The 25790-nt window shown below is 47.8% G+C and overlaps 1 protein-coding gene and 1 non-coding gene across 2 annotated transcripts in view; one reads left to right on the forward strand and one right to left on the reverse strand.

The window, feature by feature from the left end:
* The first annotated feature begins 5651 nt into the window (after positions 1–5651).
* Positions 5652–25790, forward strand: part of hh (hedgehog signaling protein) — a 190918-nt gene continuing 170779 nt past the window's right edge. Inside the window, exon 1 of the mRNA XM_077628331.1 lies at positions 5652–6013. Within this exon, the coding sequence (XP_077484457.1) occupies positions 5702–6013 (312 nt within the window). The 5' untranslated portion in view covers positions 5652–5701. The remainder of the gene's footprint in view (positions 6014–25790) is intronic.
* Positions 9387–9458, reverse strand: TRNAS-ACU (transfer RNA serine (anticodon ACU)). The gene has a single exon. It is a non-coding gene; the product is annotated as a tRNA-Ser (tRNA).

Here is a 25790-nt window from a genome sequence, read left to right on the forward strand (position 1 = left end):
TTTCCTTCTCATGGCTAGAGCAGCCAAGCTGCGACAGTGAGAATGAACGTAAGCACTTGGCGAAATCTAGCAAACTCTCTTCATGCAGAATATTTCTGCTGAAGAAGGCGGTGAATTCGCCCTCGCGATTAGCTTGACTGCAGTGGACAGGGCGGAACTAGGGTCAACAAGCCCACCGTTGTCAAAATGAGCAGTGAAGTGAGAACTCTCATCCATGTTTGCGTCATTTGGTGTCACACAAAGGCACGTTTCACACGGCGGGCATGCGTTTTTTGCGATTGTCTTTCTCGCCACATTATCCAGCAGCATAGTAGATCAAGCCAGCGTTACTTTTCCTTTCTACGTAGCCGGCATGGTCATTTCTGAACAGGACACTATCAATTGCCTCCTCGACTTCATCAACATTTCCATGGTCAAATAAATCATCAATAATGTTCCAAAGTGGCGCTGCCTTCGTGCTAGACTGTGATACAGGCGCTTCACTCGAGAGTGCTTTCATAACATCTGGTGAGCAGTTCGTACCTCTAAGTGGTTTTTCTAGGTTATAAAACGGCATTAAGTTAACAGTCACCAGAAACTTTGACACGGTAGGGTGGTCGTTACAACCGGATGACTGCCTTATAATGCTGAAAACGTTTTACAGTTTGTCCTGACTCAAATGCGATGTGAAGAAGTAGTTGTATCCTACAGTGGAGCTAAGTTAAGATAGCAAGTCTAATGTACTTCTTATCGTAACCATTAGTCCACAAGCCGTGTTTTCAGTAATAAATCCGCACCCAGCTGGTTCTGCATGCCGCTGCCATGCGTCTAGGTAATGTAACAAATTTTCTAGGAATTTTTCATCTGCAGTCATCATCATCATCATCATCAGCCCTACTACACCCACTGCTGGGCAAAGGCCTCTCCCATGTCTCTCCAATTAACCCTATCCTTTGCCAGCTGCATCCACCCTTTGCCTGCAAACTTCTTAATCTCATCCGCCCACCTAACCTTCTGCCGCCCCCTGCTACGCTTACTTTCTCTTGGAACCCACTCCGTTACCCTTAAGGACCAGCGGTTATCTTGCCTTCGCATTACATGCCCTGCCCAAGCCCATTTCTTTCTCTTGATTTCGACTAGGATGTCATTAACCCGTGTTTGTTCCCTCACCCACTCTGCCCGCTTCCGATCTCTTAACGTTACACCTATCATTTTTCTTTCCATGGCTCGCTGCGTTGTCCTTAACTTAAGCTGAACTCTTTTCGTTAGCCTCCACGTTTCTGCCCCGTAGGTGAGTACCGGTATGATTATGCTGTTGTACACTTTCCTCTTGAGGGAAATTGGTAAACTGCCACTCATGATCTGCGAGAATTTGCCATATGCGCTCCACCCCATTCTTATCCTTCTAGTTATCTCCCTCTCATGATCCGGATCAGCTGTCACTACCTGCCCTAAGTAGACGTATTCCGGCACAATTTCTAGGCTCTCGCTGCCAATTGTGAACTGTTGTTCCCTTGCTAGGCTGTTGAACATTACCTTGGTTTTCTGCATGTTAATTTTTAGACCCATCGATCTGCTCTGCCTGTCTAACTCGTTGATCATGATTTGCAGTTCACCTCCTGAGTGACTCACAAGGCAATGTCATCAGCAAATCTCAGATTATTTAGGTATTCTCCATTTATTCTTATTCCCAACTGTTCCCAATTCAGGCCTCGAAATACCTCCTGCAAACATGCGGTGAACAGCATTGGCGAGATCGTGTCTCCTTGCCTGACGCCCTTCCTTATTGGAATTTTATTGCTGACTTTATGGAGGACTATAGTAGCTGTGCAGTTGCTATCATCTGCAGTATCGCTTCACTATCACACACCGGTACTGTAGCAATGTCTGTATGCTCGGAATCGGAAGGCTTCTGAAGTTCCTCCGATGCGCCTCCACGAGAGACGCAATGAGAGCCAATTAACCCACGTATCATCGCCGTCGACTGCAGAACACAAATCGGGATCCACCAGCTCGACATTTCGCTTCCGTTGGTTAGGTGCCGGTCCTCGGTCGCAGATGTTTCGCACCTTCCTTTTCGCCGTCTTTTTAGGCACAAGATGAGCTGGGTAATTTTCAAATACTGTAGGGACAACATTGGGCTTCAGGCGTGGTTTCTCTCGGGCGGGTTCGTTCATGACGCTGTTCACCGTAATCTTAAAAGATCTTTCGATACATTCTTCTCAAAATGTTTTTAGCACACGACAGCCTTCGGTGTCAGCCTTCTGTCTGCCCTCTTGATCTTATTTTCCCATTCAGCAAGCCGTGCTGGGTCCGCCGGTGCAGTGAACAGACACCTTTTCTTCGTTAGACCGACAACCGCTTCGACAGAACGGAACAAAACACGTCCTCTCTTTGCATTGCCTCTTAGCCTTTAACATCTCAGGACGTTTTTGCTCACGTTTAGCGTCTTCCAGCTTCACAATCCAAGAGATGATGCCTGTCAAACATTGGTTTCACACGCCCTAAGCAATCGCGCGAGGCTGCGGCATCGGCGCGACAGCCGACGACAGGCGCACCCACTCGACCGGCAGCGCCCCTTGCGGCCTCTCCGCGCAGTCATCGCGGCGGGGGCCTCGCCCTCCCGGTAGAAACGCGCGCGCTGCGCACACTAGCCAGTATATTTCTAGGCACTATATCGTTACAATTGGCGTCGGACGTACCGTTAAGTTCGCCAGACGTACTACATTCTTGCCCCGAGTGCCAGCACCGAAAACGCCACCTCGCCGACCCGCCGCTCGTATGCAGCCGCTGCCCTACCCTTCTCAGCTTTTCGAGCATGTTGGCATTGACTTGTACGGCCCTCTTCCCAGCACATCAACCGGCAACGGCTGGGTCATCGTTGCCATCGATCATATTACAAGCAACGCCGAACCGTCGCCTTTACCATCTGCTACAGCCAACGACACTGCTTCCCTCATCCTCCATCATATCATTCTTCGCCATGGTGCTTCCAAAGAGATTCTGAGAGATCGAGGTCCCGCCTTCCTCTCTGATGTTGTTGAAACTGTCCTTCAGGAATGCAACGTCGTTCACCGCACCACCTCCTCCTACCATCCGCAGACAAATGGCATGGTTGAGCATTTTAACCGCACCCTCGACAACATGCTGTCCATGTATGCAGATTCCGATAACTGCCACTGGGACCACGTTCTTTCTTTCGTGACCTATACTTATAACTCCGCCGCTCAAGCCAACACCGGACTCTCTCCATACTTTCTCCTCTACGGTCGTGACCCTTCTTGCACAATGGACACCATTCTCAGATACCGCCTTGATGTTTCTGAATTTACGACTCTTTCCCAAGCCGCCACTTAAGCCGAATAATGCCGCCGGCTTGCTCGGTCTTTCGCTTCTCACGCCCAGCAGCAGCAGAAAAGCACCCATGATACCTCTGCACTTCCTCCCACTTACCTTCAGGACTCTGGCTATGGGTGCCTTTCTCAACTCCCGGCCTTTGCTCCAAACTTCTCAGCAAGTACCAGGGCCACTACCGCATTCTTAAGCAGACCTACGCCGTCAATTACCTTATCGAACCCCTTACTGCGTCCACTGATCATCGTCGCCGAGGCCGTGAAATTGTCCACACGGACCTCCTCAAACTATACTGCGACCCCTCCGTCGTAAGATCACCCTAGACCGCCAGGATGGCGCCTTTTCGCCCGGGGGAAGTTGTAAGACAGACCTTCGGCTCCCGAACCATCAGCGGCTGGCGCTTAAAGGGACACTGAGGAGAAATTGAAGTTGGCTTGTATCGATAGAATACCAGCTCCTGATCACAAAAACGCCGCTCTTACTGAAAACAAAGCTCTTGTAAGGTAGAAAATAGCAAGAACCAAAATACAGGTATCGCCACCACAGGCCAATCTCGCAAGTACAAGCGTGGTGACGCCATAGAACAAGGGACACCACCTTGGAGGAATTTTCCATCCTACATGGTTTCGCGAATCTCTGAGGCTGACAAAGGTAGGTTGCGCAGATCAATAATGAAGTAAGTTTTGTTTTAAAACCAATAGTGCACTTTTATCACACAAGGAAGGCAGGCAAAAGACAACCTGAATGTTGGAAGCAAAGAAAACCGATGCTTGGCGGCGCCACAGGCGGCCAGGAGAGTTTCGATTTGTTATGGCGCTTCGCGTCTATGAGCTTTGCGTGCCCCGTGGTTTTGTTTTTGACGCGCTTTGATTTACAAGCGCTGAACAGCAGAGGAACTCCAAGTGCCGCTTCAAGTGCTAGTTAACCTTTGAAGGAGCCTGTTAAGGCTTGTCAGATGATCGCCACGGTCGATGAAAAGCTGTGATGGCATGATGGCCGGTGATCGTACAAGGCAGCACTTGTGTATTCGCATGCTTGCCCGGCGAAGCATTCCCGGCTGTGCCAGTCAACTTCAAACTACTTCACGGAAATCGTTTATTAGGGACGGGAGACAAGGTACAAGGCAGTTCAGAAAAATTGCTGATGGCCTAGCTCTGTTAGGCCAGGATATACCTAGCGAAAGCGCGGAGATTTATTTTGGTTTTAATTATGTGAATCCCCCCCCCCCCCCCCCCCCCCCGGCCGGTACATCAGAGTGTTGAGATGCTGAAAGTATTTTGCCGAGACTTCCAGTGAAGCTGTCAACGGCAAAGCAGTGATCAATAGTGGTTGTAGCAATAAATAATTGTTTTTTGGGGAAAGGAAATGGTGCAGTATCTGTCTCGTATATCGTTGGACACCTGAACCGCGCCGTAAGGGAAGGGATAAAGGAGGGAGTGAAAGAAGAAAGAGAGAAATAGGTGCCGTAGTGGAGGGCTCCGGAATAATTTCGACCACCTGGGGATCTTTAACGTGCACTGACATCGCACAGCACACGGGCGCCTTAGCGTTTTGCCTCCATAAAAACGCAGCCGCCGCGGTCGGGTTCGAACCCGGGAACTCCGGATCAGTAGTCGAGCGCTATAACCACTGAGCCACCGCGGCGGGTGGTTGTAGCAGCGAAAAAGAGATTTGAGAAGAAACACGGAGGCACCTAAAGCTGATTCGCAAAAGGAAAGTTTTATCGAAGGCAGCGTACAGAGGCGAAAGAAGGTTAACATGGGAGACTGCCGAGAAACGCTTGCACACTTGGCAATCTGCTGATGCCGCAAAGCAACCGCGTCGGGAGGAACGCTCCAGCCGTACGCGAGACTGTCGCGCAAGTGTGGACACGGGGCAATCGGGTGTGGACACGGGGCAATCGGAGATCGGAGCCAAGCACCGCAAGCACAGAGCCGGACTTCGCCGACAAGGAGCAACGTGCCGCGAGCACCACCTCGACGTGGCGCATTTTCCGCGCACCCTCTCTCCAGGCCGGGCCGCAGCGCGTGGCGAAAACGGTCCCGGGCTGTTATGTAGCCCAGCGGGATCCGAGCGGCTCTCCCCTTCTCTTCTTGCGAGCCTCCGAGATGCGTGGCTTCACCGACGGGTACTTGAAGCAAAAGTCGCGCGCTTGCGGGGTCACGATGGAGAGGAGAGGGCGGTGCTCGTGTGCTGTACCGGAAGCGAGCACCTACGTCACGTGACAAGAGAGGCGGGGTCGGAGTGAGCCAATCGGAGCACGCGGGGCGGAGAGGGCGTTCGCCGAGAGCCACGCTTCCGCAGCTGGGCAACGAGACGTGACCATGCTCCGTCGTCGGTGGGTCCGTGACCGGGTCTCGGTGACCTGATGATGCGGGGCCCGGGTCCGGCCCGGCTCTGCTGCTGCTGCGCGCTCGTGGTGCTGCTCTGCGCGTCGGCGGCGCGCGGCTGTTCGCCGGGACCCGGCGGAGGCCGACGGCGAAGCCCGCGCAAGCTGACGCCGCTGGTGTTCAAGCAGCACGTGCCCAATGTGCCCGAGAACATGCTGGCAGCCAGCGGACTGCCCGAGGGTCGCGTGGACCGCAGCCACAGGAGGTTCCGAGACCTTGTGCCCAACTACAATGCGGATATCATATTCAAGGACGAAGAAGGCACCGGCGCCGACAGGCTCATGACGCAGGTAAGCGTCCTTCCCGGCGACGTTGATCTCATCTCCAGTGGAAATAACTGGCTGTCCTGCCTTCGCGATCATTTGCCGATATTTTATTTACTCTTATTAAGCTGAGTCTGTGTGTTGTTTCTTCTTTCGTCTGCGCTATCTCGTTTAATTAACAAATGCTCCCAGTTTTCTGATGTATTGTGACTGACACCATGCGCACCATCAAGGAGTTCCTCAACACTCCTGAAAACTAGTTTGCAACACGGTCTCTGATCAGCAATTTGCGCTGCCTGTCGAGCTGACATCGATACATTTTGTTGCCGCAACGTTACGCCTGGCTAAGTACGCGTGTGTCGCAAGCACCACTGCGCGTAGCGGGATTCGTCGCGAGCATCTTGCCCCTTCTACTCAGCATTTATTGCTGCGCTATCGTTTCTCCTCTGACGTGGAAGAAAAAATTGCAAAGTTTAGTCTTCCTTCATGGAACGAGCTGCCTACGTGGCTTCGACAGGGCAAAGTCGCTCGTGCCTTGAGCTGTGCCGTGAACCAAGAGTGGTGTCGCTATCGAATCTTTGTCAGAAGTGACCAGGCACTCGAGTGTATGGTGCAGCACTCATGACACCTCTAATCTGTGCAAGATAAACTTTGTCCTCGCCTTGGGGGACCTTTTGATCTTTAAGGGGTGCTGTATACGGCTCAGAAACAATTGGAATTTTCTGCTTACTTTTTCAAATGACGGTAACAGTATAGCATTTCTCGCTGTAAAAGTGTGGCGTTCGTTTGTGGCGCAGCGGATATATTGGTCGGAAGATTGCAAGTCGGAAATCTGGCAGGGGTAAGTCACGTGGTTTGCGGCGGACATGCGGGGTGATTTGGTCGAGGAACGTCACAGATAGAGCTCTCCCTGTGAAACTGAAGAAAGCATTCGGACGCGCTTCCGCTGAATGAATTTGGAAGGAGTCTTCCGAGGATCCGTACCAACCGCGCAGAAGTCGTTTGACATTCTGCGTTTTTGACGGTGAGCGCTGCAGGCCTTGGGGTTCGATCTGCCGTCATGCCGCGTGGATGCTGGTCTGAGCGGCTTTTGCGCATCTATACTGTATACGGCTGCTTCATGCTGTGAACAAAGCGGATTCTCGCCTGTGCCTTACAGGGGAGCCCTGGGTAATGGACCTGTACCAGTCAAGTTGCGGTTGCACGTTTTAACCTCGTCTCTCCAGCTGCTAATGAAAGTGTGCCGCCGCTATAAACACACGAACGCATGGGCCGCGTGTCGTCTGCACATTCCGTAATACGCTCTCACCGCGGCGACCTCTCCTTGCAGTACCGTGAAACGCCCGTGTGCTGTGCGACGCCAGTGCTCCACAAGTGTTTTAAATGGTCTTGTAAAAAGCTACTAAATGTACTCGTGTGGCCCCTGTTTTCTTGAGCTTATTTAGGGGCTTATTTTGTAGCAGCACTGGCTTTCATGCAGTCGTTCGTAGTCCTGAACTTTCCGATGAAGTCGGTCCGAGTTTCGTCAACATGTTATATTTACGTAATCATGGTTGGTTCCTGTATTTCTGAAAGGAAGCTGAACATTTCGCTTTCTTTCAGCAATATTGAGATATTCAACTTTCTTTTAGTAATTTTGAACACGACATGAACCGACCATGATGACGTAAACACACTTTGAGGAACTCAAAACGAGTCAATGCCATAGGTATTGTTGAAAGGAAGCTGAGTGTACAGTCTTTCGTTACCGAATTCTCTCACTTGATCAAATGAAACAAAAACATTGACATAATAGTCAGGAGCCCTCTTTCGCGGCGTCCATCTGTTGCTGTGGAATATGCGGTACCATTTTGGACAGCGTGCGTCTGCGCGCGGTCGGGGGTAAAAGGAGCTGCTTGTCGCTGTGGCATTCACGGCATCCCACGTGAAACTAACTGGTGAAGTGACGGCAGTCCCCTCTTCTGAGGATGCTTTTGGGCCGTTTGGTGGGGGGTTGTTTCCGGGGCGGCGGCCTTCATGCATCGCTTATCGCCGCGGGCGTAGAGCTTCGCGGTATATCGTTCGCGCCGCGCATCGATAAGGCACTGGTGCGAGCCAGCGACGGGCATAAACCCCCTCGCCGCCTTGGCGAAGCGCTTCCCAGAGCACAATGCTGGCCGTGCGTACAGACAGTGTGTCTTTGTTCGGGTTTTGGCCTACCTGGGCGTGCACGGTAAAAAAAAAAAAAATAGCAGCGGACTTGATATTTCTTCACGGCAGTCGTGAATTGGAATAGCTTACCTGCACGTCCGTGGATATGCTGGAACCATTATTTCGGGCTTGCCGAATGCTTGCAGTCTGTGTGTTTATGCAGTCAGATCATAAAAGTAATCGGTGCACATTCCTTCTTTGAGGTGTTAGCAAATGCGTGAGTGTGCTTTCATGATTTCTTTATGTTACTGAAAACTTGCCTGCAGGTTATTGCTGCTTGCGTACTCAGCCTGCAACATCTCGTCAACAAAGACACAAATAGGAAAGCAGGGGAACGGACGCAAACACGATGAATAACTCAAGATGGCAATGTATTAATGGCATGAAATATGTATTCCTTCAAATGAGGGGCACACTTGCCAAGGCGGGAACCGGCACTCTACTCTTTGTGAGCCAGCGGGAAATTTTGGAGGCGCACCATACCAAGGGGAAAAAAGACTCAATTAGCTACGCTTCAGTTAGTCGGATGGACAATTAAAAAATAGCTTTCTGGTAATATTTTTGGTGCCAATAATGTCTTGAGTGCGCATCTGTGATATCATCGCTGTGGGCGTTATATGCAGTCCTCCTGTGTTCTCCACTGTTCCGGCGGTTCTATCCTCCTGGCTGTAAAACGCGTTGTGAGCTGCTCGCTTAATTCAGAATGCCGTATCGAAACCGGCATAGTGCCCCGTCTGCAGATGTGAGAAAAAAGAAGGGTCTTGCCGCGCGTTGTGATTCTGCAGTCGCTCTGTGACTGAACGGGGTCCTCACCCTTACGCAACACTGAGAACCATAAATAAATAAATAAATAAATAAATAAATAAATAAATAAATAAATAAATAAATAAATAAATAAATAATTGGTTTTTGGGGAAAGGAAATGGCTCAGTATCAGTCTCATATATCGTTGGACACCTGAACCGCGTCGTAATAATTGTTTTTTGGGGAGGAAAGGAAATGGCGCAGTATCTGTCTCATATATATATCGTTGGACACCTGAACCGCGCCGTAAGGGAAGGGATAAAGGAGGGAGTGAAAGAAGAAAGGAAGAAAGGGGCGCCGTAGTGGTGGGCTCCGGAATAATTTCGTCCACCTTTGGATCTTTAACGTGCACTGACATCGCACAACACACGGGCGCCTTAGCGTTTTTCCTCCATAAAAACGCAGCCGCCGCGGTCGGGTTCGAACCCGGGAACTCCGGATCAGTAGTCGAGCGCTCTAACCACTGAGCCACCGCGGCAGGAAAATGAAAGTTGGTTTTAAGAAAAGGAAATGACGCCTGTCTCACATTGCGCCATTTCCTTCCCCCCCCCCCCCAAAAAAAAAAAAAGCATTTTCTTTTTCAGTTTGGCTTTCTGAAATAAATCTGCAGGGTTTTCGCGTCGTTTGGAACCAGATTTGGTTCCATATCTCGGCATACAACGAGCAATAATACAGTTGTAAATATTGCCGAAGCAATATTAAATATATACCGTATTGCGTGAGCGCCTTTAATGTCGTTTTGAAGAAAGCAAATATACCTACTACTGTGTGTGTGTCAGTATGGCTATCTGTGGAAACTGCCAGTCGCTCGACCACAAACGTAGCCATGGAGGGAGATGCAGCTTGTCGCTTTCGAGCAGGGTTAACCAGAGCTAAACCACCAGCAGTTTTTTTTTAGTGACACGGGCCTTGGTTTGCGGTTGCGACGCCATCAGATGTGCGTGTACATACTCTCATCTCTCTTCTCACCACATCGTCACCCATCAGGACCCTCTTTATTCCCTTCCCCTTCCCCAGTGCAGAGTAGCATGTCAGATATCAATCTTTATGGCCGACCTCTTTGTCTGCGTTTCATTAAATTTATCTATCTGAGAAACTATCTTTATGACCGACCTCTTTGCATTGCTTTCATTAAATTTATCTGTCTATCTATATATCTGACAAATCATTCAGCAGCGCGATAATTATTATGATATGATAGGGTGCCTAAGCGACACATGGGCTATCAGGGACGCCGCAGTGAAAAGGTAATTATGGGAATTAATATTATGGGAACACACATCCATGAATAACGCTGCGTAATTATGGAGGATGTTTCTTGTAATATTCTTTTTGTAATATAATATTAATATAATAATTTTTATAATATTCTTTATTTAATAGGAGAGCGTTTTGTTGTTGTATCGACAGCAGTGTTGTGTCTCGAAACACAGCTAAGACGTGCCAGCAGGAGGCTTTCAATAGATAACTTTTTTAACCACCACATTGAGGCTCCTCATGCATTTAGAGATTTGTAGCTCGCCACGTAATATCCGTGTCAGTTTCTAGATTTTTAAAAATGGATGTTTCATTGCCGCTGCAGGGTAAAGAATCTTGGGCGAAACCGCGCAGCGGAGCGGCGTCATGGCCCAGGGTGTCCGTTCCCAGCACCTGGCTGGGTTTCGCCCTGGAGCGGTGAAATATTTCATTACGCTGCAGCGGCGACGAAACTCGCATTACTCACCTGTAAGGCTTGAAAGGGTAACTATTACAAATGAGTTAATAAGCCCGCCAGTTGACACACCTTAGCTGTACGGTGATGCACAACTCCGCTGAGAGTGCACCTGAATATCACTAAAAGGTTCAGACGAAAAGCCCGGTATGGCCCAATTCGAGAGCGAAGGACGGCTGCCATTCTTGGATCTCTGCAGCGTTGCGTAGCCAAAAGCGCACCCCCCGAGAATTCCTTCGTCGTGTCCGCTCACGCAGCCGCGGCCAATCTGCGCTCCCTCACAAACGACGACACGCTCTGCACCCAACGCCATTATGGATGGGCCAGCAGCCGGTCACCTCCCGCTCTCGCGTGCGTGATTTATTCGCGGTGTCTCACCTGCTTCCTCGCCTATGCGTGGCAAGTGCACATACGCGCACAGAGCACGTCCTCAGCGTCGTGTTTTGCCCCTCCTCCAAAAGAAATTTATTCTCAGCGTCGCCCGCGCTCGAGGGCCGTTCAGTTTTTTCATTCCCTCAATTTTCAAGCATAAGCGGCCATCACATGTGAATGGCACTCTCTTTCTGCCGGTACATTGTAAGGGCTGTGAACTGCGTCGGTTGATTATTGATGAGGCTGTTGTTTTGCTTAGAAGAGGAAAAGAGGCAGTGGACTCTAGGGATGCATCGGTCTTCTTGAGTAAAAAGGACTTTTTAGAAAGCTTTCTCTGGGTAAAGAACAAGTGTGCTGGTGTCTTTTGTGGGGTGACCTCAAGTGTTCAGCGCACGAAGCCATTGCTGAAGGGTTTATGTTGTTTCATGATTTTTTTTCTGGTTTTTACCTTATTAATGCAATTTGTTTCCGTTATCGTACTTTTAGATCCCATTCAGCGATGTTACTGTGTGGCCCTTTACACCACGTGCCATTTCGCCTTTCCTTTTAGTGCGTCATCCTTTGCCTTTATCACTTTTAACCCACCCCATGCTAAACGTGTTTCCATTTATCGTTTTGGCAACCAGGACAAACTTCTGACCTCATCATTAGCCTGACTACGCCCGCTGCATGGCAAAAGCCTCTTCCATGTCTCTCCAATCAACTCTATCCTTTGCCAGTTGCGGCCACCGTACCACCGTATACTTCTTTAAGGGGCTCTGAATGGGGTTTTAAAAAAGTTGCGGTATGTCTGGGATGTTAAAACATGCCGCTTCACGAATATTGTCCAGCAAAAATTTTTTAATGTTCTTTGTAGAAGCTGAGTTATCTGCAGTCAAAATTTGAATTTCAACGTCTTCGCGCCCATCCCTCTCCTCTCATCACTTTTTGCACGCTGGAAGGTCGGCGCCCCTTTGCGAGCCCCACCTCCGGGAGCGGAGCTTCCTTCCCTGAATGCTTATTGGCCGCGGCCGTGATAGCTGCCTGACCTCTCAGAGAATCTAACCAATAGCCGCCTCTCAACTTGTCTACGCAGGCGCAAGCGATGAAGTCGGAGGCGAGCATGAAAAAGTCGCCGGGAACGGCTCGCCAACTTTCGCGCGTGATTGTGGGTTCCTCGCTGCGTCTAGAAGTGAATTGTTTGGCTCAGGATTTCGTGACAACAAAATGCAGTGATTGAGCAGGTTGATGTGCTCTCCTCGGAAGGTGTTTCAGAGCCCCTTTAATCTCACCCGCCCACCTAAGCTTCTGGCGGCCTCTGCTACGCTTGCCTTCTCTTGGAATTCACTCCGTTACCCTTAAGGACCAGCGGTTATCTTGTCTTCACATCATATGCCCTGCCCAAGTCCATTTCTTCCTCTTGAGTTTGACTAGGATGTCATTAACCCTTGCCTTGCTAAGTCACTCAGGAGATGAACTGCAAAGCATGATCAGTGAGTTAGACATGCAGAGCAGAACGGTGGGTCTAAAAATTAACATGCGGATAGCCAAAGTAATGTTCAACACTCTCGCTAGGGAACAGCAGTTCACAATTGCTAGTGAGGCACTGGTAGTGGTAAGGGAATACGTGTCTACTTAGGGCAGGTAGTGACCGCTGATCTGAATCATGACGAAACTAACTAGAAGAATAACAATGGGGCGGCGCGCATGTGGCAGGTTCTGTCCCAGATCATGGATAGCCTTTTACCAATATCCCCGAAGATAAAAGAATGCGACTGTATCTTACCGGTGGCGTAAAGTTAGGTAGGCTGATAAGATTAAGGAGTCTCCGAGTATATGGTGGCCGCTGCTGGCACAGCTTAGAATTAATTTGACAGATATCGGGAGGTCCTTGTCCTGCAGTGGGCATATATAGTCAGGCTGGTGGCGATTATGATGAAACTGTAATGGCCCTTACTAAGAATGGCCCAGTAAAGAACAAAGCAAAGTTGCTCAGCAGTTTGCTGCGCAAAGAACCTCTAATGTGCAAAGGAGTACATGGAAAAGTATATAAGAAAATAGAAAAGTTTAAGAGAATCAGTCAAAACGAAAAAGACCTAATGCTAACGCACTGTCACGGCGTAATGATAATTAAGCGCCCTGTAATTTTGCTTTCTCTAACATGTCGTAATTCATTATACTTAACAAGAGTGCAGCGGTGGCGTAGAGGTAGAGCACCCGCCTCGCGTGCTAAAGGACCGGGGCTCGAATCCCGGTGCCGCGCAATTCTCCGCCGGGTTAGAAAACAAAACTCCGCCTGTCGATGGAATTGCACAACCGGGCCTGGGGTGCGGCCTGATCTCCGTAACTAGAACCGACAAGAGAAGGATTTGGCCACCCTGGCGTCGTACTTGGCCACAACCTTTTATGAACAAGCCTCTTTACCTATGCTACAGCTAATCAGCGGTGTGCTTATGTTTCGTGCGTCCTTCGATAAAATAATCAGTTGTAAGTAGTGCATCGTCCTGTCTGCCGCTCTCGTGTTCGTCCTATGTCGCGCTAATCTTGTTACCAAAAGAACTGCACCTACTAGCCATCTGGAGAGGCTATACGCTGCAGCTATCGAATCGAAATCAAGAAGCAAAACAAAACACCTTCAGTTTTTTTTTTATTTTCCAACCTCTATAGCTACTTGTTGACCAGTACCGCCGTAACCCAAAAATAAGCGCGCGTTGTGGTTTGACGAGGAATAATTATGATTATGAATTTGTCGTTCTTGCGCGTTCAGAAGGACCCTCTATTCGTAGACTGGGTGAATGAGCCCAGCATGCGTTTTCTCGCGCAGTCACTTCATTCGTAATATCGAAATGCTTGACCTAATCGAGTCTACATGAGTCCAGCTAGCCATGAAGTGCACGCGTCTATTTTGATATTGTTAAAGGCCTGTCTGACCACACGTTCTTCTTTCTGCACCTTTATTATCTACGCTTGCGGACACCTGTGAAAGATTTTGACAAGCCAGATGACATGAGCGTGCTACGCAACAACTTAGATCACTTCAATCCTCAGGACATTGCGAACATTCTTTCATGTGAATTCAAAAACTTAGGTCTTCATTCCTTGACAAACTCGCCAATAACAAAAAAGAAATTTACGAAATGCAAGCTACAGCGAATATATGCGTGGCTTTCCCCCAAAAAACGAGCAGAACAAACTTTGGAGCCCACATATGTCCGCTGCAATGATCTGCAATCAATCTTGTCTTGAAACGAAGGAAAACTCAATTTTTAGAGCCCTGCAGCGCGAAGGAATCCGACGGGTTTTCTCGCACGCGACCGAAACTGGGCGCACGAGGAGCGCCGGAAGTATGGCGTAAGCGAAGCTTCCGCTGGTGACATGTGTCGTAATGAATGCAGCGCCCAATTCGAAACGCGTGTGCTAACTTTCCTCGCTAGAGAACCTTGGCGCTCAGCTTAGACCGCGGCCGGCGTTATCGACTGCTTCGTGGCTTGGAGTAAGGAAAATTACAGTCATCGTCTGCTACGCGGCCGTCGCTTTTGGGAATACTGAAGCCAAGGCTCGCTTCATAAGTTTGTCAAACGAGCTTCCAATTTCCCTTCTCTTGTTTGCTTTATATATATATATATATATATATATATATATATATATATATATATATATATATATATATATATATATATATATATATATATATATATATATATATATATATGCGTATATATGCGGAAACATAACGTACTTGACTGCTTAAAATAATATAGTGCGAAGTATACGCTTCGATAAAGCACACATTTTTATTTTACTCGACGTTTCGATTGGGGTACCGATCTTTTTCAAGAGAGCTAATATCAGTCCTCCGATCGAAGCCTCGAGTAAGATAAAAATCTTTGCTGAAACGAAGCGTATACATCGCTGTATGCTATACATAGCATGCTATATATAGTATGCTATATATAGCATGCTGTATGCTTAAACATGCTTCCTGAAACGAAGCGCATACATCGCTGTATGCTATATATAGCATGCTATATATAGTATGCTATATATAGCATGTTGTATGCTATATAGCATACAGCGATGTATACGCTTCGTTTCAGGAAAGATTATTTTACTCGAGCCTTTGATCGGAGGACTGATCTTAGCTCTCTTGAAAAAGATCGGTACTCCGATCTTTTCAAGAAATCTTGTGGAAATTTCTAAAGAGTGAAGCATCGACAACCCTCGTCGGTGATTCCCAGACGAAACACCTTCATCACCACTTTGACCCACAATTAAGTGGCACACCAGCCTTTGTTTCGCAGTGCGGTGCGGTTATCGATGATGTACGGGCACTCCTGGATTTCGTGCCTCTGACGACAGCAACGTTGATCCTTCATGTCGGCACTGACGATATTACATCAAGCTCAGTAGAAACAGCGTGCAAAAGGCATAACGCCCTACTTGGTTACATCTCAAGAGAGCGCCCAGAAACCACCCGAATATGTGCTAGCCACATCTTGCCGAGGATGCCAAACCGTCTTCGAGGGAACAAAAATGGCGAGTTCGTGCACCGCTGCAACCAAGAAGCCAGACACCTTCTGCAACACTTCTGTCGGCGTTCTCAACTCGTCTCCTTCCTACAGCACGGCTTCGAATGGCTACCGACGGCCCGTTTTGAAGCAGCTGACGGCCTGCACCCAAATTTCGAAGGCGTTGCACTACTTGCTGGCCATCTCAGAGATCTGTTTCAAGCCGTTCTACAACAAATATTCAGCTTCCCGGAATGACTGCGCACCTACACATGCTCCTCAACTCTGCACCGAAATTTCAGGTGCTGAAACTCTTCTTCCACGCAACCAGCCGCCCAGTCTTTTCTCAAGCCCCACTTCTAGCGGTCCTTCCTTGAAAAACCATGCCTCCTGCTCCTCCGTCCAGCACCGACGAATGGCCTACATTAACGACCACTGCTTCCGTAACGCATCTTCCCAACCACCTGCCTGCCGCCACAACTGCTACTTCTGCTGCCACAAGTTGCAGCAACCGCCCGTCTATACTAGCCGCACTAGTAACCTAACCAAGACGAACAAGACTCCACTTCAGCCACCCAATCAAAATGCAGTAGCTTCTTCAGCCCAGAGCACCCCACGTTCAAGGAACTCCACGTCTGGCATACTACTGTCAACGAGTGCGCCTTCGACTCACCCACTATGTGCAAGTGTAGGACCTATTTCAGCCTCGAGCAGTTCGTCGACCACCTCGAAGCCTAAGCCACGCTCCGCAGCGGCACTTCGGACTACCACTGCTACATCGCAAGGTAGCCGCCACAGCCTGCGCAGTACCAATCGGAACTCCTCCCGGCCTGGGCAGCCGGACTGACTAGCCACGTCATTTTCCGGTAACTGTGAATCTACGTCTTTTTCACTCGGATTTCTAAAGCTTAGAAAACTTGGCGAAAAAGGTGTTCGTCATGATTTGCACATTTCCACCCTTAGCACCTACTTGGCAGCTTCAATCGCACCGAAGAGCCTTCGGTTTTAACAATACAACCAGCTACACGTGAAATGTCCGTCAGAAATAAAAGTGGAACACAATACTAAGGACCGCTTCACTTGAACTAACCAGTGTTGTCTTAGAGCCCTATGCCTCTTCCAAGAAAGTGCTTGTTAACAAAAAGAACCAAATGCGCTCTCATTACAAACTCGGTTGTGTCGAATCAGCTGCATTAGAAAAATATGAAACCAAAAAACGAAATGAACTTCGCGCCTTAAAAACAAGAAAGTTACTTCGTGACAACGTGGAATGCTCTTTTCCCCAGTAACAACTTAATGGTTATGAATTCGCTCCTTATTTAACAACCGTAGATTGCCCTTCTGCTTTCTCGGTAGTGCCTGCCATCAACAAAGAACTTAGTAGTCAAGATAAGTCGACCGTAATAAATATCTCTGCTTACATATTAACCTTGGAAGAAAGCAACATGTTGTCCCGTGGCCTTAGTTTTTGCCCCTCTATAGGCGGCTACAGCGAGTTCCAGTTGCTGCGAGATTTGGACAATTTTGCCCGCAACCTGCGCCTTCGAGAATTTTTTTATGACAAACCTAATGATAACGCCCAGGGCAATTTATTGCCATCTTCCAAGCACTGAGCTCCTCCAACACAGCGGGACAAGTGCCTAGAGTTGTATATTGGTGCTGTACAAGAAGGTATTTTACAACTGTACAAGAGTAAGGTACCTTTCAACCGTAATCTTTTAGTTCGCGAAACTAAAGCAGTGGAACAGTTATCATCCCGTAATGAAATCATCATTAAGCCTGCTGAAAAGGGTGGAGCTGTGGTTGTATGAACAAGAGTGGTTATGTTGCAGAGGCACACAGGCAGCCAGCAGACAGTTCTTTTTATCGACTTCTAGACTACGACCCCCCCCAATCAGTTCAAAGAAATTCTCAAGAATACATTGCTTGACCGGTATAATGATAACTAAATTACATAAAACGTTTTCCGCTCAATAATTCTGCTTAGGCCGGTTGTTGGTAGATTCTACTTGTTACCAAAAATCCATAAAGTAAACATTCCGGGTCGACCCATCGTTTCTGATGTCGGCACTGTTACGGAAAATCTATCCCGTTACGTCGATACGCTAATTAATGGAATTCCGCCCACATTTCCGTCCTACATAAAGGACACTACTAACTTCCTGTCCGATACTACTGATCTTGTCATTCCTCACGGTTCTTTGCTTGTCACTCTCGACGTCACTTCACTCTATACGAACATTCCGCATGCAGATGGTATCCGGGCAGTCGTGACCGTCTACAATGAAGCCCGCATTGAAAAGATGGTTGACAGTTGTACATTGGCCACCTTAGTTAAACTGATATTCGAACTTAATAAGTTTGAGTTTGAGGGAAATCATTATGTTCAAATTGGTGGGACGTCTATGGGCACGCGCATTGGCCCTAATTATGCAAACATATTTATCGGTTTGTTGGAAACCGAATTTTTGAAAAGCCGGTCAATTTTACTACAGGCGTTACATTGATGACACATTTCTTATTTGGCCCCATGACGAAGCCGAGCTGCTTTCATTTATAGCCGATTTCAACAACCTAGCTGCATCTTTCTATTTCATTTTGCCATACGTACTCTACATGTGAAGTGAATTTTCTTGACGTAACCGTTTCGCCTCACGAAGAGAGCTTGACTACAGCGGAGTACCGAAACCCTACTGACCGCCAGCAATATTTGCACTTTGACAGTAGCCATGTCAAACATGTTAAAACCAGCATCTCATACAGTCAAGCACTTCGGTTCAAACGTATGTGCTCGAAACAATCTGACTTTAAAGCAACTGCGCCACACTTCGTAGCGCGCTCATTAAACAAAATTACCCCCCTCAGCTGATCGATGATGCCATAGAGCGCGCAGATACACAATCCCGAAGGATTCTACTAGCTAAAGAAAACCCAAATACTTCCTACTCGAATACCAACCTTGTCCTCACTCATTCTGCATCCGCACCAAAAGTTTCGGCAGTCTTAAAAAACACTATAATATTCTCATGCAAAGTGTCTGCCTGAACGAAATATTCGTAGAGCCACCAACGGCTGTTTCTAGAAGATCGTGGAATCGACGGGACATGCTCACTTCATCAAAAACTACTGCTCCGAAACCCACAGGCTGCCAGCCTTGCAACAAGAGCCGCTGTAAAGTTTGTCCGTATATGACTACGTCTCAGAGCGTTAGCAGTACTGGTTCTTTCATTTAAAAATTCAGGGTGACTTCACCTGCGATAGTCCGAATGTCATTTACCTACTCCAGTGTACGATATGTAACCTTCAGTATGTCGGCCAAAGAGAAACCCCCTTTAGATTACGCTTCAATAACCACAGAGCCCATGTTAAATCCCTCGAAAACCTGCCCCTATCAAGACATGTTCAGCTCCCAGGCCATTCACTTGATCACATTACAGCTACTATTGTGGAATCTGCATTTAAACCTAATCACGACCGATAAATTAGATAGTCTTTCCTGACCTATAAGTTTAATACAGTATCTTCTGGTTTGAACGAAAGTACGGGGAAATTGAGCACCCTTCCAGTTCAAACACCCTGATATCCACCGATGTTAGTGCTATTCGATTCGTGCTTTTTCTTCATCTATACCTCACCACGCGTTTGCGTTTTTTCGCTTTTTTTTTAACAAACAGGCATCTAGAGCCACGGTTTTCTTTCACTGGCTAATAAAAGATATGCATGCTACTGTTTATGCTGCTTATTGTGGTCGTGTGTTTCCAAGATTGTGTACAATTTCTCGCGTCTTGATTTGTGTGAACTATCATCTTAACACTGTAGTACGCCACGTTAATCTCTCGCACCTGTATGTTTTTTCTTGCCGCTGCGTCATATATAGCTAAGATTTTGCTATGTTCATCTTTTTACATCACAGCACCGGTATCCTTATTTCTTTTTTGTGCTCGGACAGAACATGCAGATAGTGCCATGAGTTTTTTTGTCAGGATGTAATAAAAGATAATACTGTCACCGTTTATACTGCTTTATCGTGACCGTGTTTTTTAGTGATCATGTGCTTTTTTAGGGTTTTTAGCGTATACAAATTCTCGCTTCTTAAGTTTTGCTGTCCAGGAATTCTGGTTTCTCATATTTGCACTGTAAGCATGACACGTTTAATCATCTGTCCTCGCATTCTATAGCTAAGATTGTTAACGCACTAAATTTCGCAACGTACCCCTCCTGTTCAGCAATTGTGACCCTCATTCGTGTACCTACATATCGCGTTTTAGTCACGTGTGTGTTACGTTTTTAATCTTCTGTGCAATATATGTTTGTACGCTTTTTGTGCACCTGCCGTCATATTCTGTGCCCTCCATTCCTATTCTGTCATCTTGATGAAGGCCGTTCCACGGCCGAAACGTCAAATACATTGTTTCAGGCGTTGGTCTCTGGTTAGTCAGTATATATATGAAGAAAGCCAACAGTCAGCGAAACCAAAGTGCATAGGGGAATGTTTCTATTTATTTTTTCAATCGGTAGTTTCAATCAATGGGAGGATAATACTTGGATTAATCTGTCGCTTAAAGAAAATTACTTATCAAGCAGCAGAAAAAACAACCATGCCGCTGGTGGGATCCGAACCCACGACCTCCGCGAATATCGCGTCCTCTGCTCTCCAGGTAGAGCAGCACTGTGCTGGGCACGCTTCCCGACCTGCGCACTCTGCACAGCATCACTACGGCCCTCACACCTGTCCACCAGTGACCCAGCCGCCTCCGCGGAGAGTCGCTTGAATTTGGGCCCCTTGCACCGCCCATTAGAACGACGCAGCCTCGGCCGCCGAGTACAACTGACATGGACACTGACACCAGGCCCGCGGCGCCGATCCAGACTTTTGCCAACACTTTTGTCTGAAATTTCTATATGGCGTTTTTTGTTAATTCTTTGCACCTTTATTTTGTGTTTCATTATTATTTGCATTCTGTTTTTCTAACGATTATTTGTGACCTTTTGCTGCATTCGCATACTATATTCTAAGATTTCATCATGTGCATACATACCCAGCAATTCTGCACAAAAGCATTTTTGAGCGGGAAACCGTTTATGAACTGAATTTATTCTCATAATCTAAGATTTGACTATAACAATCAATATATCCGCACATCACCCGACGGCAGTCTTGAATTTTATTCTCCTTTTTGATATCGTCAAAAGCGTTCCCCATTTATTTTCTTTGGTGTTCTTAACTGTTCGATGGGATCGCTGGAAACACTTTGAAAGATTCTGCTTCACACATACATACATACATACATACATAAATACATACATACATACATACATACATACATACATACATACATACATACATACATACATACATACATACATACATACATACATACATACATACATACATACATACATACATACATACATACATACATACATACATACATACATACATACATACATACATACAAGTTTTATTCTCCACCAGAATAATGGGCGATTACCTTCAATATTTTCACAGAGTGTCTTACAATTTTCAAGTTTAAAAAAATTGTGCCCGAGAAATCTGGACTGGTGTGGCCTGTGAATTGCTCATTTCATTACATTTTCAGGATTGACTACTGTACTTGGTTTTCCCTCTGAATTACTTTTGTCATCAGATAGCCATGTTAGTAATTATGTTAAATGCTGCACATATATAGTCATCTATCTTTTGTAAATTACGCATTGCTCGGTAACCGCCGCCTCCCTCCTGTGCTGTCACTTATCTAAAGGGAATGTCTGTCAAGATGTTGCCGCGACTTTTATGGCCGGCTCCTTCTTTGTAAGAAAGGAAGATAAACTTCAGCAGTTGGCACTCTCATCTCGCGCTGACGCTTCCGATCATTTTTCTCTTTACAATCGGCCCCGGGGGAAACATAGAGCCACCCTGGCCACCTAGGGGGACAACTAGACGCATGATATGGCTCCGTACGAGACAGCCTCGCGCCCACGCCGTCGGTGTTACAGGCTTCGGGAGAAGGGCGCATCAGGATCCGCCTGGAGGGTTCAGAAATTGTTGTGGACTCCGATGAATCAGGCCGGTAAGGACAATGGTAGTAAGGGAGTAATTACTCATTGGCATCCACCCGAGCGCGCGCAGCCAAACGACTGCAAAGGAAAGCTATACAGCTATCTCAGAAATTTCGCAGTTAAAGAAAAATTTCGTCCTGGTCCGGGGTTCGAACCCGGGACCACCGCTTCGCCGGAGCAGGGGAACTTCTTCACCGGACCAATGAGTAACTACTACCTTATTACGAATTTACTCCACCTTGAGGGATTCCCCTGAACATTCGACCAAAGAAAATGGTGTTAAGCGTTGAGGAAGATTTACGCCGGTAGAGGAGGAAAAAAGGCGGGAAACCAGCTACTACTGCTCTGAGCAGCGGTTTTATAGGCGCATGTGACAAAGGGTAACTCTATGTCCCCAGACGGAGTGGTCCGCAGCCACGTATACATTGACTACTTGTCACCCACTGTCCGATTAGAGGGTTCAGTCAGACCTTTAGTCTGTGGGTGGCTTCCGTAGTGAGTAACTAGCCCAGCAATTAACTCTGTTGAGTAACGTTGCACTGCTCCCGAAGACATGAAGCTACCTCAGCAGAAAACACGGTCGCTGCGCAGCTTAGGCGGTGCTCCGTGTCGAAGTGGCGCAAGGGGAAGGCTGCAACATCCCGCGCCGTAGCAGCAAGGAGAGGGTGTCGGCGTATCGTGTAAGGTGGTCTAGACCTAGCAGGAAGCTGTCCGTACGGGGCAATGCCAACCCGATCGAGAGGTCTCCATGGGCAAGGCAGAGGCTGCATCAGGCCAGCCGAAATGTCAAAAGTTTGCCGTTTCTTTATACTTTTCAGTTGCAGGAGCTTTTAACAGCTTACTGAAAAAGAAAAAAAAACTCATCTGTCTAGAAGTGTGAATGCTCTCTGACGGTAGTAGGAAGCATTGATAATTACGGAAAAAAGCTTAAGCCTCACGTTCCGAATTCTTCGTGTGCCATTATTGTACTGAAAAACGTTCTTCATGACAGGTATAAATAACTTCATGAACGATGTTTGTGATCTTTCGTTCGCCGGGTTATAAGATTCACGAAATATTTTTTCGCTGCTGCCAAGATTTTGCTTATAATTACTGCAGAAACAATGAGTTTCTACAAAGTATTTGTTTCCTTGCTGCGGAGATCGAAATGAGCGATTTTTCAAAGTCGGAAAAGCGGCGTTTTCGACCTCTTGTGATGTACGATTTTCTTTCCCATAAAACTACAGCGTTTCTTGCATAACCATGGCCCATTGCCTCGTGTCGACACATTTTTCCATCACATATAAAAATTTTATTGCAGGCATAAACTGCTCAAGAGAAACACTTCTTGGTCATGGAGAAAAACTTGTGAAACGGTATCACCGAAAAGCAGCGCGCTTACACGGGACAGAGGGAGAAGAGACGCACGCACACAGCGCAGTGTGTGTGCGTGTCCTCTCCCTCTGTCCCGTGTAAGCGCGCTGTTTTTCGGTGATATCATGTACCCACTGGCCCGGCAACTATCCTCAATTGTGAAACGGTTAAATCTTGCGGATTCCGAGAAAGCCGAAGGTCTACTGTGACGGATGGTGAGTCACTCTGATGGGTCTCTCCTGACACCTGAAATTTGCTACACGAATACCGTAAGCGTCCAGACACCAGAGTAGATCCGCAGCGGTGTGGCGTCCTGTCTACTTTCTGCGCTTGCGGACGTCGCCCGTTCGTGCACCGTGTGGCTTACTTGCTAGCCTTATCGTGCCGGACGCTCGGAGGTGCACAATTAGGGCCTGGAGAGGACCCGTCTGAGGCCGCTAAGCGGAAGCAGGCGGGTCGGCCTTTGTCGGCCGCGCTTGTTGGCGCGCGTGTTCTTCCCGGCGAAGGTCGTCGAACAGCAGGCGGCCCATATGGTCAGGGGCGCTGAATGAGCGCCGCAGCTTAGGTGGCGCCTCACCGCCTAATCACCTGCACCGACTGCCCACAGCTTTCTGTCGCGGCTCAAGAGTGCCTCCGCGCTCGAACGGCCCTCGGCAGTGATGCGTTTTTTCCGAACGTGGCGCAAAAACGGCTGCTTGCGGAATACTCACGCTTTTCCTTACTGAGGGGAGATCAGTTCAGCCACCTAATACACCTGTGACGTAGGCACTCTCAAAGGCTACTGAGTCGAGTGCTTTAGAGATTATCATTCCTTATCCGATTCGGAGGATTTGTTCCGCAGTTGCGCGGCAAACATGATTGCTGCCGATATATCCCATCATATCACACCATCATTGCCACCGTCGTCACGAATGATGGCAATCGGCCCAAAAGATTTACCTGAAACACACAAAACAACATCCGAAACACAGGGAATGCAAACCTCCCAGTCGGTGCACCACGCGACCCGCCGTCCGCGCTCTCAGCCCTCGCGGCTCGTCTCCGACGCATCTGGTCCTTGGGCAGTGTGCTGCCCGAAGCAATCACTTCGCGCGACTCTCCTGGAAACCACGGCGGGTCCGCGCGCCCGCTCTGGTGTCTCGGACGCGGCCTTGGGAGACATTGTCCCCCTGCAGGCAGCTAACCGTGCGTCTCGGTGCGTTTTACTCTAACTAAGCATTCGAACAAGGCCGGGGAGTGGGCCGCACAACGCCTGCTTACAAAGAGCCAGAGGGAAAACGGCTCTTCCAAATGTCGGGGTGTGAGCCCCTCTAATGGCTCCCCGCACAGCAGCGAGCACTAAGACAGCAACAGTAGCACCGCGGGGAGAAGAGCACATTCAGCTTGTTGGAAAAACTGGCGCACGAAACCTGCGAGGCTCGCTACGCGACAATATATTCAGCACATCCAACACCAAGAGCACACAGATGCTAGAAATGGAAGCACACAAATGTGCAGAGCTATGCAGCAAGCATGCGCATGCTACCTTCTATCATTGATTTATTGATAGAAACCAATATGCGTTTGGTTTGATTTATAGGCGTTTAATGTCGCAAAGCAACTCAGGCTATGAGACACGCAGTAGTGAAGGGCTCCGGAAATTTCGACCACCTGGTGTTCTTTAACGTGCACAGACATAGCACAGAACACGGGCCTCTAGCATTTAGCCTCCATCGAAATTCGACCGCCGCGGCCGGGATCGAACCGGCGTCTTTAGGGCCGGCAGCCACTCAGCCACCGCGGCGGCTCAGCAATGTGCGTTTCAGTAAACTTAGTTGGAGTCAGTGTTCGTCGTGTCGTGCCTGTCAGTTGTCTTATGATATGAGCAGCGCTGAATCGCTTCTCTAGAAACTATGCATCACCAACCAGCCCAGCAACGTGTGTTCTATTAAGCTTACACGTTCCTTTCTGCTAAAATCATATACGTTTGCACAATTCACCTTTCGCCTCTTTCTGTTTAACTGTTTAACGGCCAGTTTTTTTTCGACAGTGTATATATATATATATATATATATATATATATATATATATATATATATATATATATATATATATATATATACATTTTAAAAACTCCGCTCTGGCCCCATGCTTTCTGACAAAATACCTCAGTCCTTCATAGGTACTGCTATCTCTGAAATGTGCGTTCTGCAGACAACCTAAGGCGCCCGTGTGCTGTACGATGTCAGTGCACGTTAAAGATCCCCAGGTGGACGAAATTATTCCGGAGCCCTCCACTACGACACCCTTTTCTTCCTTCCTTCTTTCACTCACTCCTTTATCCCTTCCCTTACGGCGCGGTTCGGGTGTCCAACGATATATGAGACAGATATTGCGCGATTTCCTTTCCCTTAAAAAACAATTATTATTATTATTAGACCAACATGAGAGCAGATCAGTAGCTACGGGTACAATGCTGGTTATAATTTGTGCTTAATGTATGAATTGCGCTGCTGTGGGCTTTTGACCTCCTGCTTTTTGTGTCACGAGTACCCGCTTATTAATAAGAGGGAGAGGGGAAATGTCTCGAGTTTTGCCTTTGAGGGTGGCCCTTTTATTCAACAGCATAGCGCTACTGTGCCGTGCCGCGCAAAGCAGACTAGCAGTAGCCGGTTACCGGGCAAAGGTAGGAACATTCAGTCAGTGTCGGCCTGAAGCTCCATTGAAGTCGAGGAATTGACAGCAGGTTTTAGCAGAATTTATGACGTGTCCTTTTTTGTGCGTTTTTCTGCGGTAGTGTGATCAGTAGACAAGCAGCCAACCGAAGAATCAATTCGCCTGCACCAGG

The sequence above is a fragment of the Amblyomma americanum genome, chromosome 6, assembly GCF_052857255.1.
Source record: "Amblyomma americanum isolate KBUSLIRL-KWMA chromosome 6, ASM5285725v1, whole genome shotgun sequence".
Classification (NCBI taxonomy): Eukaryota; Metazoa; Arthropoda; class Arachnida; order Ixodida; family Ixodidae; genus Amblyomma; species Amblyomma americanum.